The sequence below is a fragment of the Sturnira hondurensis genome, unplaced genomic scaffold (genome assembly GCF_014824575.4).
Source record: "Sturnira hondurensis isolate 20B ecotype Veracruz unplaced genomic scaffold, ASM1482457v3 Scaffold0008196, whole genome shotgun sequence".
NCBI lineage: Eukaryota > Metazoa > Chordata > Mammalia > Chiroptera > Phyllostomidae > Sturnira > Sturnira hondurensis.
The window spans coordinates 11,542,620-11,560,644 of NW_028080827.1; the positions used below are offsets into that span (position 1 = coordinate 11,542,620).

At 40.4% G+C, this 18,025-nt stretch overlaps 1 protein-coding gene across 1 annotated transcript in view; it reads left to right on the forward strand.

Moving 5' to 3' along the window:
• The window catches only part of MYZAP (myocardial zonula adherens protein), an 87,246-nt gene that overhangs the window by 66,300 nt on the left and 2,921 nt on the right, over positions 1-18,025 (forward strand). Inside the window, exon 12 of the mRNA XM_037053979.1 lies at positions 11,085-11,185. Within this exon, the coding sequence (XP_036909874.1) occupies positions 11,085-11,185 (101 nt within the window). The remainder of the gene's footprint in view (positions 1-11,084; positions 11,186-18,025) is intronic.

The following is an 18,025-nucleotide window of genomic DNA, read 5'->3' on the forward strand; positions in this document are numbered from 1 at the left end:
AGGTGCTGACAGGAGAGACAGAAGGTCACCCAAGAGAGTGCGTGCCACCCCTCCCCTTCCCACCAGCCAGACTACTCAAGCCAGCTCTTGTGCAGGTAGGTTACAGATCATCCTAGGGGATATTGTGCATGGAGAAAGGCCATAGACGTATTTGTGCTTTGTTTAATGCTTGATTTCTTAAACCCATCTCCACTTCTATTTGGGTTGCCCAGACCCTGAGACGTGGATATGAGTCCATAGAGTTTATCTGGGAGCTGATCCCAGGTAGTGCCGGTAGGGGAGTGGGGCAGTGAGACAGGGAAGGGCCACAGGCCAGTCCCGGGTACCTTACTGAGGAGGTTACCACGGTGGGGTCTCTAGGAGACCTGTGCGAATGGCCCTGCATCATCCCTTCCCAAAGTTCAGAAAGCCAGGGTGTCCATCCACTGCCTCCCGTCGGTCATCGGCTGAGGCCTGCTCCCGGGGGTTGGGCAGCTCTGCCCTGTGCAGAGTGGGTTGGACTCCGCTGGTCAGAGGAGGCTGCAGGTGAGGAGACACAGGTGGTGTGTCAGGAAATGGGGAGTGTCTAGAGGGTATGGGGGGGCCGGCAGGGTCTACTGTGTGTGTCTATTAAGCAAGACTTCGGAAACCAGTTTTTCTTGAGCATTTAAAAATTGGTTATAAGTCTGATAGATTAAATTCCCTTCACCTATTTAAACTCCCTTCACCTGTTTAAGTCCACTACAAAGGTAGTGTGGCTAATTCCTTTTGACCACTTCCCAAACATCCACCTTAACCAGCAGACAAAACTGTACAAATAAGTTACTAATGACAAAATTGAATAATACATTACAGTTTAACCTATTCTAAATTTAAATATCGTGGTTCTAATTTATTTCATTGTTTTTGTTCTTGTTTTTCATATCTTCCAAAGACTGTTGTTTTACTTATTTCAGTGTTCCCTTGGACTTACCATCATTCTGGCACTTTCTGGACAGAAGCAGTGGCCTTTCCCATCCAAAGGAGATAGAACCCCTTTCCTGAATAGCTAGGGTCAGAGGGTGCGGGTAGGTGACCCGCTGATTCTTGGGTCACAGGACTAGGTGGCTTTCCAGTGATTCACACTCAACACCCCTTATCACTGTGGTGCATCAACCTGGTTGTTGGCATTATTAGAAATGTATACATTCCTTATTCATAGAAGTGTTTTACTGTACTTATTTGGACCACGTAGAGATGTGATATCCTAGGACAGTGATTTTCAGCCTTTCTGTCTCATGGCACACATCAACTAATTACTAAAACTCTGCAGCACACCCCAAAAATGCCACGTTTGCTGATCTGACCAAAACATAGGTATACTTTTGATTCATTAACACCAGATGGCTATTGTTGTATGGACAATTGTCATTTTTTAAATTTGACAATCTAAGAGAAAAGAGGTCAGTGCCTCCAGCTAGAGTCGGGTATCGCATGTTTAAAAATTTTTGAGGCACACCAGTGGAGAATTGCTGATCTAGGACAGGAGAAATTGAGTTTGAGTACTTGGTTTTCCTTGTTAGGCTGTGTGGCTGGCATCTGAGGTTACAGACACTCTGCCAACTGTGGGTTCCTTGCCCATGGTGTGTGACCAAGCACAGATGCCAGTGAATTGCTGCCCCTCTTTCTACCTGGTTGTGTGGCTGCCAGGGCCAACTCGTCTCTCCATGAGCCCTAAGGTCCTGGGATGACCTTGACTTACAATAATTCCTTTTGTTATTCTTTTCTACTTAACGCAGAAGTTTTACAAACACACATATAATGGATACTCTGCAAAAGAAACTATATTGCCTTATATATCAATGCTTCCCAGTTGCAAAAATTTGTGCAAAGTATTACATGCTCACCCTTTTCTATTAAAACTATATTTTTGTACAGTTTCCATTAACTTTCCTTTTGAGTGACATTATGAACACAAGGCAATTCTCAGACCTTCCTTATTTGCACATAATTGTTTTCTTCTCCTCTTCCTTGTTTTGTTGCTCAAATGGTCACATCTCAGCTGGGGAGTGTTCTCCTACCTTAATTGCTTTGCCTGGGTGGTAGGGTTCCTGAGGACCTTGGAGTCATTCTTGATGCATGGCAATGAGACAGTGTTTCAGACCTGTCCACGTTTCTGTCCTGTCCCGGGACAGGGCATTGGCTTGTCTCTAGGGAACTCGGGCTCATTTCGGTGGAGAGCTACACTGAAGGCTATCTGGGCATGAGAACTGGTAGTAGGCCGAAGTGCTATGCCAATTTTAATAGTGACAGGATTGAGGAAAATGTGTGTTTTTTAAAGATCATGAGGTCACACCAGTGTTCTCCAAATTTACCTAATTATGTCGCTTTACAATACAGGCTCTGTCGGCCACTGGGCATTTCTACTTTGTTGACCTGTCATACTACCAGTAATTTTCACCCCGTGACTTCCCATCCTCTGCCTTAAACCGTACTGATGTCAACAGTGGGGTTTCAGATCTCTCTGACAGGTCCTGATGGACAAATCTGGTAACCTCCTATATTCCATCTTATCTATAAAGTAGCTATTTTCTTTTAAGGGAGCCAGATTGCCCAAGTTCAAATCTCAGCCCTGCCACTTAACTAGTTATGTGATCCCGAGCAAATTGCCGAGTGCTCTGTGCCCCTCAGTTTGCTCATCTGTAAATGGAAGTCCTCCCTTTGAAATGGTATCCTCCCCACAGAGATGTTAGAAAGACTAAATTGGTTAATACTAAGCAATTGGAAAAGTCTATGTGTTCATTATATCTTCAGTTGTCTAGGGGCTAGACTCATTCATTGTCATTGATACGTATTTTCTCTTTTTCCTCCCCCTCTGTCTTCTTCCCCCTTCTTCTTCTTGTAGATATGGACAGTGTTGGGCCCTGAATTCATCATTTGCACTTACTGATGCTTAACCTCATTTAATTTTGCGATTCCTGCCCCGTAGCTCCCCAGACATTTGTCTAGGCTAGCCCCATCAGACTGTTTTCATCAACTGATTCAGAATCTTCCTCATACAAAATGTGCCTTCCTTTTTTCCTTTTTTCCAGATTTTTATTTGCTCACTTCTTAAAATGAAATTACAAGCATATATCTTCATAAGGTTGATAAGCTTCCTGAAATTCTGAATAAATCCCATTTTATTTTCCTCTGCTGAAAATTCTACACATACAACTTAATTTAAAGGTCAGAAGGAAGGATTCAAATGTCTTGGCTTGATCCATCCTCCATTTAATGTGTGCTGTGTGGTCCATAAACTTCTCCACATGTCTGTTGAGCATTCCTGAGACTCTTATTAATTGTCCCGTGTAAAGCTGGGGCGGCAGTCCCTGGCCCTAGGGCTCTGTGTACGCACTTTATTGGACACACATTCTTGTTTCGTGCGTGTGCTGCAGCTCCGCTGCCCCTTCCCTGGGACTAGGGCAGTGGGGGGAGGTGGCGACTGCCATACATCTGTGACATAATTTTCAAAAAACCACCACAAGTTACCATACCAGGTCCTTCCTTCCCGGAAGGCACATAGTCTCCCAAGCCACCAGTACTATGCATTTCACATCGAAACACAAGGTGGTGGTATTTGAAAGCAGGAAAACCCCAGAACTTGGATCTCAATCCTAGAAGCAGTGTTTTACAGAGCACGGGCCAGGCGCTGTCAGAGCTGCTCTGTCAGTCCCCTTTACTCACGTTCTGCAAGACTGGGCGCGGGTAGCCTCTGTTCTCCTATCTCAAGCCCTGTCCATTGTATTTCTTAAAACTTTCCTTTTCCAACTCTCCTTGTACTACCCATGTTCAGGCTCTCACCATCTTTTATTTCTTCCTTGTCAACCTTATTATACATTAACTTATATAAATAAATTGCATCTATTTAACATGCACAGTGATGGGTGTTAACCAGACTTACTGTGGTGATCATTTAGCAGTAGATACAAATATCAAATCATTATGTTGTATATCTGAAACTAATATTATGTATGTCAATTGTACTGTAATAAAAAGTGAAGTGTACAATTTGATGAGTTTCGACTGTCACATGTACGTGTGAAACCACCACCACAATCAATATACGGAACATTTCCATCACTCCCTGTAACTCTCTGTTTCCCTTGGCAACCCTTCTTTCCAGGCAACCCCTTTCTTTTTCCCGGGAGGGGTCACTTTTATTGCTTTTGACACCGTGACCTGTGCATTTTATGTAAGTGGAATCATGTAGTATGTACTCTTTTGTGTCTAGCTTTTTTCACTCAGTGCAGTGATTTCAGATATGCATAATGACTTCAGATGTATTGCAGAGTGGTATTTCATTGTATGAATATATCACAACTGATTTATCCATTCGCTTATTGACATGCATTTGAGTTGTCTCCAGTGTGGTGCTATCTTCAGTAAAGCTGCTATGAACATTAGGATTCAAGTCATTATGTGGACACGTTTTTATTACTCTTGCGTTAATCCCTAGGTGGAATAGCTGCATTGTACTGTAGAGAAACTGTGAAACAGTTTGGTAGAGGGGTTGTGATATTTTATATTCCCACCATCAGTTAGAGACTGTTCCAGTTTTGCCACATCCTCACCCTGACTTAGTGTTGGAAGTTTTTTTAATTTAAGCATTTTAGAGGGTATGAAGTGGTATCTCATTGTGATTTTTTATTTGCATGTTGTGATCACCAGTGATGTTGAGTATCTTTTAAAATGCTTATCGGCCATTTATATTGTTTTTAGAAGTGTCTGTTTAAACCTTTGTCGATTATTTTAATGTGTTTTTAGTTTTCTTATTATTATGTATGTTTTGTATATTCTGGATAATAGTTCCTTGTATTGTGAATATGTTCTTTCCATTTGCTTTTTCACCTTCTTGATATATTTTGAAGCTATTTTTATATAGGTTTTTATTTTTTATGAAGTTCAACTTATCACTTATGATTTATGATTTATGCTTCTTGCATCCTGAGAAGCCTTTGTCTGCTAAACGGTCACAGAGACTTTCTCCTGTGATTTCCTCTAAAATGTTATCATATTTGCTTTTTAATTTAGATCTATGATCCATTTGGAGTTCATTTTTGTGTTTTGTATGAAGACTTGAGGATCCCCCCCCTACCTTACATGGGTATCCAACTGTTTCCTTTCAGTATCTCTTTAATTGTTATGATAATTTGTGCCACCTTCCCTCCCTTCTTTGACCAGTTTAGCTAGGAGGTTACCAATTTTGTTGATTTTTGAAAAATTAAAATGCCATCTGGCTTTATTGACTCTGTTGTTTTCTTATTGAGTTTTGCTCTGATACTCATTATCACCTCCCCACTACTAAGTATTACTTTGCTCTTCTTTTTCTAGCTTCTTGAAGTGGACTTTAGGTCATTGATTTTAGACATTTCTTCTTTTTTTTAATATAAGCCTTTAAAGCTATAAATGTCCCTCTAATCTCTGCTTCAGCCACATCCCATCAGCTTTGATAGGATGCATTTTCGTTATGATCCAGCGCAAAATATGCTCTCACTTCTTTTGAGAGTCGTCTTTGACTAATGGGTTGTTTAGACGTAGGTTATTTTACTTCCAAAGAGTTGAAGGTTTTCTTTTGCGACTTTCTTTTTTTTTTAAAATATATTTTATTGATTATACCATTACAGTTGTTCTATTCCCCCCTTCAATCCCCTCCACCCGCACCCTCCCTCCCCCACCATTCTCCCCCCTTAGTTTATAACCACGTGTCTCAAGTTCTTTGGATTCTATATTTCCCCCACTATTCTCGCCCTCCCCCCATCTATTTTCTGCCTACCATCTATGCTATTTTCTGTGCCTTCTCCCCCCTTCTCCCCCTCCCACCCCCCTGTTTCTAACCCTCCATGAAGGTTTTCTTTAAAAAAGATATCTTATAGTTTTTGATTTTTAATTTAATTGTTATGGTCAGAGAACATACTTTGTATGGTTTTAATTCTTCTAAATTTATTGAGACTTGCTTTATGGCTCACCATATGGTTTCTCTTGGTTTAGTATCATGGAAAGAATATATATCCTGCTGTTATTGTGTGTGTTCTATAAATATTGATTAGATTTAAGTGGTTAATAATGTTGTTTAGATTATTTATGTTTTCCTGGTTTTTATGTAAGTGTCCTATCAGTTGCTGAGAGTGGTGCTGAAATCTGTTACTATGGTTTTAGACTCTGTTTTTTTTAAAAATTCTGTTATTTTTGACATCATGTATTTTGAAGTTTTATTATGAGGTACATATATATTTTTGATTGTTATGTCTTGGCAATAAATTAGCCTGCTCATTATTATGAAGTGTGGGTCACTACCTTTGTTCATACTCTTTGTCTTAAAGTCTATTTTATCTGATATTAATATAGCCTTTGGCACCTTCTTCTGTTTCACATTTGCATGGTATATGTTTTCCACCCACTTATTTTCAACTGATTTATGCCTCTGTATTTAAAGTGTATCTCTTATAGACAATATAAAGTTGGGTCTTGCTCTTTTTAATACATTCTGATAGTCTCTGTCTTTCCATTGGAGTATATAGTCCATTGATCATTAGTCATTGTTGATATTGTTGGATTCAGATCTATCATTTTATCATTGATTTTCTTTTTTTCCCCCCTTTGTTTGTTTTGCTTATTTGTTTTGTTTCCCCTTTCCTTTGGACTAATTCAATGGTTTTTAGAATTATACTTTAATTTATCACTAGGAATTTTGCTGTTTTACTTTTCTCTAATAGTGACCGCTCCAAGTATTACAATGTGCGTCATTGACCATTCACAGTCCACTTAGAGGTAATACTGTACCACTTCACATGAAATGTAGAAGTCTTGCAACGATACAGGTCCATTTACCTCTGCCCCCTGCAGTGGCAGTTATCACACATATTGTATCTGTATGTATATTAGAAACCCACAATACATTGTTACAATTTTCACTTTAAAAATCACATGTATTTTAAAGAAATTAAGAGAAACTATATGCAGCCATTAAAATGTTTATAATAGGAAAGACATATCAATGAAAAGAACAAACTACAAAAGTATTTACAGTATAATCTAATTACATATGTGGGAATGGGGAATAGCAAAAGCCCAGAGGACATATGCCAAATATCAAATGTGGCTTTCTTTGGGGAAAAAAAGAGAAAACTTATTTACTCATAGACATTTACTTCTGATGTTTTTCATTCCTGAACATCTGAGTTTCTGTCTGAGAGCATCTCTCTTCCACCTGAAGAACTTTTATTCAGCATTTTATGTAGAGAGGGTCAGATGCTGACAGATTCACTTAGTTTCTCTCACCTGACAGTAAGGTCTCTGTTTCACCATCATTACTGCAACATATAGAGAGTTCTTGGCTGACAGTGTCTTTCTCTTAGTACTCACTGTCTTCTGGCTTCCATGGATTTGGGTGAGAAATCTTTGGTAATTAAAACGATTGCTCACTTATACAGAGTTGCTCTCAAGATTTTTCTTTAGTTGTGGGTTTTCCTGTGACTGTGAAGTGTCAAGGTGTATATCTCTTATAATTTATCCTCTCTGGGGTTCATTGAAATTCTTGAATTTGTAAGTTTGTCTTTCAAGTTTGGGAAGTTTTTAGCCATTATTTCTTTTAATATTTTTTTCTTTAGATTCTCTTTCTTTTCCTTCTTTGATTCCAGTACACTATGTTAGGCTTTTAAAAATTGTCCCACATTTTCATGAAGTTCCATTAATTATTTTCAACATTTTCCTTTTATTTTATTTTGATTAAATTATTTCTATTAGTGTGTCATCAAACTTACTGATATCTTCCTTTGTCATTGCCTTTCTTTTCTCTTAAGCCACTGTAGTGATTATTTTTTTAAATTTTAGGCATTGCCTTTTTCTGTTCTAAAATTTCCATTTGGTTCTTTTTTATGTTTTCTATTGCTTTCTGTTGATTTCCTAAAACTACTTTATCAATTATAAGCATGTTTTTCCTTTACCTCGTTGAACGTAGTTATAATGGCTGTTTTAAAGTGCTTGTCTGCAAATTTCAACATCTGAGTCAATTCAGGATTGGCATCTGTTGATTCTCTTTTCCCTTGGGAGTGGGTCACATTTTTCTAACTCTTCATGCCAAGTAATGTTGGATTATAACCTGGGCACTGTAAATGTTTTCTTGCGCAGACTTTGGATTCTGTTTTATTGTTCTGAGGAGCATTGAGGCTTTCATTTCAGGAGGCCATGAATCTGGTTATACCCCTTTTCGTGCCTGTAGTGGGTGATGCCTCAGATCTCTGTTCAGTTCTCTTTAAGCTTTGGCTGCAAGCTTTTTTGTGTGCCCTACACATGTGTGGTGCAGGGGTCTGCCAGAGATGAGCTGGGTCTCTATGCAGAATTTAGGGTTTCTGACTTCTTTCTCTCCTTTTTGACTTCCCCCGTCCATTTTGGTAGCCCTGCTCGTCCTGGAATCTCTTCCTTGGTTTATTCTACCAGAAATATGATCTTCCTAGTGAATTGTTATTGTATCTGTGCTGCCAGCACCGTGACTGTGTTGCTCTCAGGCAAAGCTGCGAACAGATAAACAGGCAAAGGAATCACGAAGTAGCCATTCTATGCTTGTCATTTGCCCTAAGTTTTATCTCCCCTCTAAAACTTGCCTGTCCTTATTAGATCTCCAGAGATCTCAATGATTGTTTTTTGTCTTTGTCCAGAGTTTATAGTTGTTCTTTGCAAAAGGATTTGTCTGTGAACTGCTTATTTCTCTGTACTAGAAGTGCACCTCTCTCTCTCTCTTAAATGGAAAATGTTAATCACTTGACTGATCTTCCTTCCTGTAGTCTCATTTCCTTTCAGTACAGTTTTTACTTGGGACCCCTAGTGATTGACATAAAACCAGTGTCGACCTTGGTCTCATAGGATTGGGTGTAAGGTGTTTGTAATAGCATACATAGTCCTTTGTAACTAATTCCTGCCCATCTGTATACTGCAGTAAGGTGCCTTTTCCTAGGCGGAGAGTCCAGGTATTGTTGGTATGTTTCCACAATTCTGGAGCACTCATCCACTTTGTTTCTTTACCTTTGTTTCCCTGCCTAACTCCAGGAGATTTTGCACTTACAGTTCAGTCCTCCCACCATCTCCTCTGAATTTCCCCTTAATATCCTCTGGGTCCCTTTGGCACAGGCTTATCTTTGTTCAGTTATTTTCTGCTTAGTTTTCTGTGGTCCTACAGATGAAGCTCCTCAAGGGTTGCCAATCGTCTTTATTTCCTTTAACTGCCATCTCCCCTCACCTACTTTTATATGCTATGTATCTGTTACATAGTAGATACTCAATTTTTTACTGATCACATTAATTTTTGTAAGTTTTTGGTTTCAGTGCTTTAGTAAGTATCTGATGTGCACACATAGAGTTCCTATGAAGTAGAACAAAGGACCTGGGGCTACCTGTCCATTCTTTTCTGTGCACCAGTTGGGGCATATTTGCTAACTTGTCTTTTATGCTCCCTAACTACAGGCAGCAGTCCTAGCATTCTGGAACATCCAAATGATTAAAGTGTGCACTGAGAAAGGGATAAGATGACGGGATCGCTGGAACTTGTTAGAGGGCAGCCCTTTTCTGCCTTTCTGTGCCTTATGAATGGGAGAGTACAGATATTGTCAGAGAAGCTCGCTCTCTCCCTCTCTCTCTCTCTTTCTCTCTCTCTTTCTCTGTGTGTGTGTGTGTGAGTGTATGTGTGAGTAAGTGAGAGAGGGAGAGAATGCTATGTGCCCCTGGCAGTGAGCCAGCGCCATTCTCCCGTACTGAGAGTCAGGTGATAGAGCTGACGTGACTTGTTAAGGAATCTGAAATGAATTCTCTTCCTTTGCACCATTTCTCATTTGTAGAAAGAATTTGTAGTTCTTTAGATCCTGCAGAACATGAATTTGTACCAGAGCTGCTGCTTCACTCCTGGTATCATCCATTCGGAGCAGGAGCTACTGAGCTCTAGCCCACACTCTTTCTTTCAAACAAATGAGCTTCTGTTTCCATAGAACTTTTAAACTTTTATGTGCTATCTAGTGCCTTATAATAGTGCTTCAGCTACAGCTGCAACCTAAAAAGAAGAAAAGACAAAGACTGTGAAGTTTTTCTAGTTGTATAAATAATATGGCCACTGTAAAAACATTTATACGTTTTTATTTGATAAATATTTATCTTGCATCTCTTATATGCTATGCTCTGAAGATATAACCAGTAAAGTAGATGTGGCCATTGCCTCATGAAAATTTAGTCTAGCATTATAGGAAAATAGTAGAACTTTTCAATAAACATCCGAAAATATCAGTGTAACCACTGTTACTCTCTTTCTGAATGTTCATGTATGTTTTTTGCCCTTTATATTTGAGGCACCGTCACTTCATGTGTTTTCACTCCAGTGTCCGCACTTTTTTGCTCCCTTGTCCTTCATTTCCCCCGTGGGGCAAATTTCCAATTCCTGAGCATGTAATCATCAACCTACGTAATGTTTGGCCCTGGCCTGAAAAAAGAAACTAATTAGAATGCTAATTTTAATCCCAAAGAGCTTGTTCTGTTTTATATGTTTGAGATTCTGAATTTTCCACACCTATGAAATACTAATTATTAAGTTATAGAGGTATTTCCCACTAAATTAAATTAATAGACTTACTCATTTTACAGTTTAATAAGGGAGTATTAAAAGCTGTGCTGTACCATGTTTATAATTGCAAAAAAGCATTACATATCTAAATTCCCATCAATAAGAGACTAGTTAAATAAATAATGTACATCTATACAATGGAATGCTATGAATGCATTAAAATAGTTTGTTGACATAAAAAGAAAACTAATAAATGTGGAAAGGTATTCACAACAAATTGTTAAGTGAAAAAACAGATTTATGTATAGATCAGTATATTTAGTTTGTTTCCATTTATGTAAAATTGGATACATGTGTATGTACATGCACAGAAAGCTATCTGTAAGGATGCAGTCAGTATATTTCTTCAATTTCTACTGTATAAGAGGTGTTCAATAAATACATTGTGATGGGGAAAATCTGATAATATAGGTAAATTGTGCCATGTATATTTGTCAGGGAACATATTTGCTTTACTAAAAATGCTTTTCCCCCTCATTTCTAGAATAATGAACTACAAAGTAAGTTGGATTATTTAACAGAAACCCAGCCCAAGACTGAAGTGGAAACCAGAGAGATCGGAGTGGGCTGTGATCTTCTACCCAGGTATTTAGGAATTTCCTGTTTTTCTGACTCAAATTCTTCTTTGACTTAAGAAAATACTTTCCTGGACTGTTATGACCAGAATTGCATTCTTTCTATCAAAAAATATTTCTGCAGAGATAAGTGGTGGCTGCTGAAGCATCTGACAGGTTTCTGTGGGAGTGGGGACATTGCGTAGGGCAGAGGGGGTGGCGAAGGAGAGGTCTGGGCAGCTAGTTCAGAGGGAAATTAGCCCACCCTCCCTCCCTCCCTCCCTCCATTCCTTCATTCCTTCCTTCCTTCTGCAAACATCTCCCGAGGGCCTTCCCTGTGCCCCACAGTTATGACCTGGAGAAGAATGAGATTTAGTTCCCGTCCCAGAGTGCAGTCTGGAAGGGGAGATAGATATTTAGCAGTAATCCACAGCAGTGTGAGAGGGACCTGCGAGGTGCTTTAGTTGTACAGAGGAGAGAGGGTCTCCATGTTGAATAAATTCTTCGATTTCCCAGCACCGTAACAGACTATTGTCAAGCACTAAATCAGATTCACGAATAAATGATGTACTTCAGTCATGAGCAGATACAGAATAACTACAGCTGCTTCACTCAGCTGTATTTCTGAGCGAGAGGACTGACACAGTCGATGTGAAGCTACATGCGCTCATGCCTGGGTATTTCCCTAGTAAGATTAATGCATGGGAACCAGTAACAACCCATCATCTCTGGGTGCTCAGAACTGTACTTGGCCCAAAGAAGATACAAAAACAGTTTCTAAGAAGGATGCGGATGACATGGGGCTTGTAATGTAGGTAACCAGAATTCAATGTCACATTGTTCCCATTTACGTTGCTTGCTTTCTGCTGAAAACAAGGCAATCTCATCATTCTGATATGATTAACAGAGAAAGAAAGAAAGAAAGAAAGAAAGAAAGAAAGAAAGAAAGAAAGAAAGAAAAGAAGAAAGGAGAGAAAGAGAGAGAGAGAGAAACTAAATGTAAATGGACTCCAGGGCTCATCCGCATGGGGGACAAGTACATGATAAAAAATATAGGCAGAAGGAATGATTGATCATATTCAGAGAATCCTTTTGAAATATAAATAGTTCGGTCATTTCCCTCCTTTTTTATTTTTTTAAGAACCAAGTGGCTTAGTCCACTCTAATTGCCCACATAATAAATCTTGTTTGGCTAGGACAGGTACAAAACTATGTCTGAAACCAATCACTTGTTTGTTTTCTAATTCCCACATTTTGGCTTAAGACAAGGTTTTCAATTTGTGTGCCGAAGGATTGCCTGAAGCAAACTTTTATGGTGAAGTTATGAAACCACAAAGCGGTTTCATAATGGAAGTGCTGACAGACCCTTAACTTATGGCCACGGTGAACTTGGAAGCCACTTCAGTATCTAAAAGCAGCTTTTCCATAAATGTAACATTTGGTTTCCCCCAGGATCCATCTTAGCACTTTAACTACCCAGGTCAATCAGCAAAGGAAATGAAAACTACATATCTGCATTTCCGAAAAGGCAGAATAATATTTCATTTGTTTCCTCACAAATATTTATTAAGTGCCTACTATGTGACAGGCGTCATGCCAGTCCAGGTAGTGAGGACCATGGTGTCTTTAGAGGTAACCCAGGGCAGAAGTTTTCCACCCATGTTACTTGGACCTGCCGTGTTCTGGGCTAGGGGCTCTGGGGTGAGGACTCCCCCACACCTCTACTGCCCACCCCCATCAAAAAATAAATCTGAGAAGAGCTCAGCTTTTAGGTTTTTTTCTATGTTGGATTTCAAGTAAGGTTTTGTTTGAATAAGTGTTGTGTGGTCGAAACAAATTGGGACCCCTTGGTTTAGTTCAACCTCCCTGTTTTATACACGCCAAAATTGAGGCCCAGAAACATAGGGTGAATGACAGGGAGCCACACAGCCAGGATCAGAACCTGGCCTTTGGGTCCTGGTGTGGTATGTTGCTGGTTTGACATTAATAACTTAGGAGTTACCAAGTTGTGTTCTGTATGTTCTAACAAAATTCCTGGTTCTTATTTAGACTTCAAACTTGCATCTAACCAATGAAAGATTCCATAGTGTTTTGCAGAATGTTTTAAAAGCAGGGTCCTCCACAGTGTTTTAGATCAATGAAAGTATTGAATTAAGCCTCCATGATGCAGGCTCACTCCCTGTTCTTCTCCCACCAAGAACTTGGCAGTGTGGTCCAGTTGGGGGACCTCAGGCTTCAGGGGTGCCCTGCTCAGCCGGCTGTCAGCTAAGCACAGCCCTGGGCAAGCTACTCATTCTCTCTTAAGCCTCAATTATTTCAGCCTTAAAATGGGAATGAAGATGGCCATGTCAGATCTCATAGAGTTGCTATGAGGATTACATGAAAACAGGTGTGTAAAGTATTTAGCATGGTAACTAGAGTGAGGTTAAGTGCTTAATAAATAATAGCCATTATTACTATTAACTAAGTAAAAACTCTGACTTTACATATAAGACACTCTATGAAATATAAATGAATTTGCTTGTGCTAAGACAGTTTTATTAATTTTATTTGTGGTTATCAGTGATTTTATTAAATGTGTAAATAGCTTAATCAAGTGTGTAGTACTTTAATAGGCACTGAGCTGTCCAGTTAAACTATCAGGGGACTGAAACCCTCTAGACAGGCCTAGAAGTCTCTGCAGCCGGGACGTCCGAGTGGTCCCAGCATGTTCCAGGCACCAGGCACAACGTCTCACTGTGGAGCCGCCCAGCACCCGTGACTCATTTCTCTTCACACCTGCGGGGTGTGCTCTGTGCTACCGCTGCAGAGTTTCACTGTTAGAGCTTCTCTGTTTTTATGCATTGCTGGAAAAAATTGAAATCAGCCTTTTCTTTACTTATAGAGCCATCAAGCCCACTTACTACCCCCACCCCACTCCATGTTTTCCCTGTCCCCCCTAACACTGGGTGCACCACTGGGCAGGGACCCTAGGCTGCCATCCCCTTGTCTAGCATTTATTTGATGCTCAATAAACATTTCTTGGCTGAATGAATGACCCAGGGATGTCCAACCTGTGGCCCACAGGCCACAAGTAGCTCAAGATGGCTGTGAATGCAGCCCAACACAAAATTGTAAATGTACTTAAAACCTTTTTTTTTTTGCTCATCAATTTTTGTTAGTGTTTGTGTATTTAATGTGTGGCCCAAGACAGTTCTTCTTTCAGTGTGGCCCAGAGATGCCAAAAGGTTGGCCATCACTTGTGGAGATTTAAACAGCTAATCTGTACTATAATATAATTTATTTAATAAAGGACTCAGAAAAACATTTCTTGTTTATATTTTCCATCTTTGTGTTTATTATCTTTCTCTCCCAGCTAGAATGTAAGCTTCATGAGGGCAAGGATTTTCATCCATTTTACTAATTAGAGTCTTTCTATGACTTAGAAAGAGGTACTTAGAATGGTACCTCGCACATAGCAGATGCTTGATACTCGTTGATTGGACCCATCCCTCCTGTCAATGTAAGAAGCGTCCAAACCTTTAAGTTTTATGAGTTAGTTTGAACCAGACTGATGGCAATTGCTGGGAAGCAAAATCTCAACAGATTGAGAAAATGCTCTAGAAAATGGCAATTTTACACTGTGTTTTATACATTGTAATCAAAAGAGGGGGACTAAGGGAGTTGTGGGCTATCATCTACTGGTGATAGGTTAGGGAGGCAGGAGAAAGCAAAGCAGAAAATCTCTGGGATTGGATGAAAAGCAATGAATAGACATATACTTGCTTTACATTCATAGGATAATTAACAGCCTGCAATGAACAGGGTAAAATAGCAATGTGGGGATTTGTGGTTGTGCTGTGAAGGATCCAAGAAAGGAAATGACTTTGACATTCCAAAAGGATGTTATCATAGGTGCAGAAAGACAACAGACAGGCTCAGTTAAGGTAAAGATGGACCTCTGTTAGGGAAAAATATCACCCTAGGACATGACTACCCACCATGAAGGGCTTTTGTAGAAAATATGAATTTCAGACCATCCTGTGTGGTTACTTTATGTCTCTGAGTATGTGAGGCCGCCGTGCAAGCCTCCCCTGAGTTGCTCAGGTTTGGTGTGTGGCCCCTTTTCGTCCACACTCTGTACCTTTTGATCGTTCTTCTCACACAGAAGAATGTCTGCTTCTTACCCTTGGAGGACTTTTCTCTCCTGGTTCTCTCCTACTTCCGTGGCCTGTCCTTCATCTTTTTTGATGGTTCCTCTTTTTCTTCTAAGATCTCCCTGTGGAAACTCCTCATGGTCTATCTTAGTTACGTAGTTCTGCAAAGATGGCATCTAGTCTCCTGTTTTACCTCTTGCCTCCCTGTGGCTCAGCTGTCAAGTAGTTGAACCTCTCTCTAGCATACAAGCCCTCATTTCCAGTTGCCTGCTGGGCACTCCCAGCCAGCATCTGCTAGAGCTTCATATGCATCAGATCCATCACTGAGCCAGTCATTCTTTTCATCAAAGGCAGTTTCTCCTGGTAGTGGTGAACCCTGGCTGGAAGTTAATCTGGGTTTGGGTCCTGCTTCTGCCTCTTCTTGCTACATTGACAGCTTTGGTTGGGCAAATTCCTCACCTTTTTGCAGGTTGCTTTTGTCACCTAGAATAGCAAGATTTTGATAGTAATTCCCTCAGAAGCTTGCTGAGATGAGTGAGACATGGGCATAATGTCCGCAGTGCAGTGACCACATTTTTATATTTTTCTTTTGCTTCCACCACTTTCCCAGTTACCTAAGCCCAGTATGCTGCAGTCACCTTGAAACTTGAATTGTTTGCTCCTAGACTCACTCGCAGGCACAGTACTGTCTTTTTTCTTCATGACTTGCTTCATATCTATCTATTCCCACTGCCACCAACCTGCTGGAGACTAGTGTGGTCTGTCTAATCTAATCAGCGCCATCTCTGCCTTCTCCTCTTTCATTGAACTGTGTGTTACACAAATTCTTGGAGAGCAAAGCTGTCTTAGTAGAGCAAGGAGAGAGGGTAAGAAGGTAATCACTGGGGTTTCTTGGGCTTTTAAACTCTTATTTTTAAAATATAAGATTGAAGAGCTTGATTTGAAAGGTTTGAATTATGTTAATTAAAGAGATTGAGAGCAATTTCAGGTCAGCTGATGTTAATTCAAAAAGAAAAGTGGAAAAACAAAAAACAAACAAAGAAAAAAAAGAGGCATCTTTCTTCAGCCCCAAGTAAAACCTGGTTTCTAGCAAACTCATAAATTATGTCTTAACAGGTACAACTTAATGAAAAATATTCCCTGTGGTCGTAAGTGCCGAGCACACAGTGAGCACTTTAAAGTGCCTACATTTCCGAATTTTTGTTGTAGAGACCAGAACACAAAGTAGCTTTTGTCAAATCTTTAGTTGCTGATTCTGCTGTCATTCCCCCAGGGGAACTGCCTCTTTATGGATTTATAAAAGGTGAACAATAGCCTTAATGTGTTAAAGAAAATGGTCAAATTTCAATTCTGTAGTTGAAAAGTTATTTGTGTTCTTGGAATCTTGTTGTTTCCTAGTGATCAACTAAATAAAATACCTCACCTCTTTTTGGTCAGAGTATAAGAGCCTGTTTTTGAGACCCAGAAGGTCCACCTTTATAAATATTTCTGCACTTTATGGGCTTTTAAGATATTGTCACTGGAGACCGTTTCTGTTATGTGGAATTTTCACAGTAGTTGGCAGAAACTGCCATCTGGCTTCTGCCCCTGGCGCTCCAGAAAACTGCCTGCTGAGGTCCCCGAGGATCCCTGCATTGCCAGATCCTGTGGCTTCCTCTGTAGGGCAGGTGACACTCTGACCACTTCTTGACATCCCTTGTCCTCTGGATCCCTTTGCATGTGTGTGTGAAGTGTGGGCTCTGTGCCTGGCCTGACTGAGTGAGCCTCTGACATCATGAAGGTGACTGAGATATGGTTTTCACCCGTTAATAAAGTATACCCAGCAGAGGGGAAAAACGCCTAGACCAGTGGGTATGATGAGTTGCTTCCAGGGGTGTGTCAGAATCCTGTGCGACAGGGTGGAGAGCATGGAAGGGACATATTGAATCAATTGGGGAGAGACATATGATGTTTAATGTCCCCCACGCCCCCAAGCTTCTGATGGACCCCATTAAGAAGCTGTCTCTTTACTGCTCTTTAGTTGAAAATCACTGCCAAGTAATGGGAGGTGTTAGTGATTGGAAAATTTAGCAAAAGTGTACCTTCGGGAAACAGGAAATTGGACAGCGCCGCTCAGGGAAACTGTGAATGTATAAAGAAAGGAAGGATCGTTTCTATCACTGGTGTGGGGAGTCGGGGAAATTGTCACATAGGAGGTGATGCTTGGTTTGAGTCTTGAAATATAGGCAGGAACTCATCAGATTGATTTGAGTAGGGAAGCATTCAAGGTGGAGAGGTCAGCCGGAGAATGGCAGGCAGGTGTGCAGCAGGGCAGTGAATGGTGGAAACTGTGTGTTGGTTTGCAGGGCCAGCCAGGACATAAAACAGGAGACGGCAGAGGACCTGTAGACCAGGCAGAGGAGTTGGGCTTCACCCAGGAAGTAACGGGGAGACTTTGAACAGTTTTAAGAACAGTAATACGCTCTGATTGTCTTTTTAGGAAGATGTCCTTGACAGTGGATTCAGGGAAGTGGAAGACTTTGCCAACACTGGAGTCAGGGAGACCATTTAGGATACTATTTCAATATTCAAAGATAAATTATGAGAGCCTGAACTAAAGCAGTGGCTGAGGGAATAGAGAAGACAGATGACAAAACAGTATTTTAGGAGGTAGATTTCATGCCACTTGGTAAGTAACTGGACATGGGAAGTTAGGGAAAGGGGGTTGAATCTTATACCTCATAGACACAATTGGT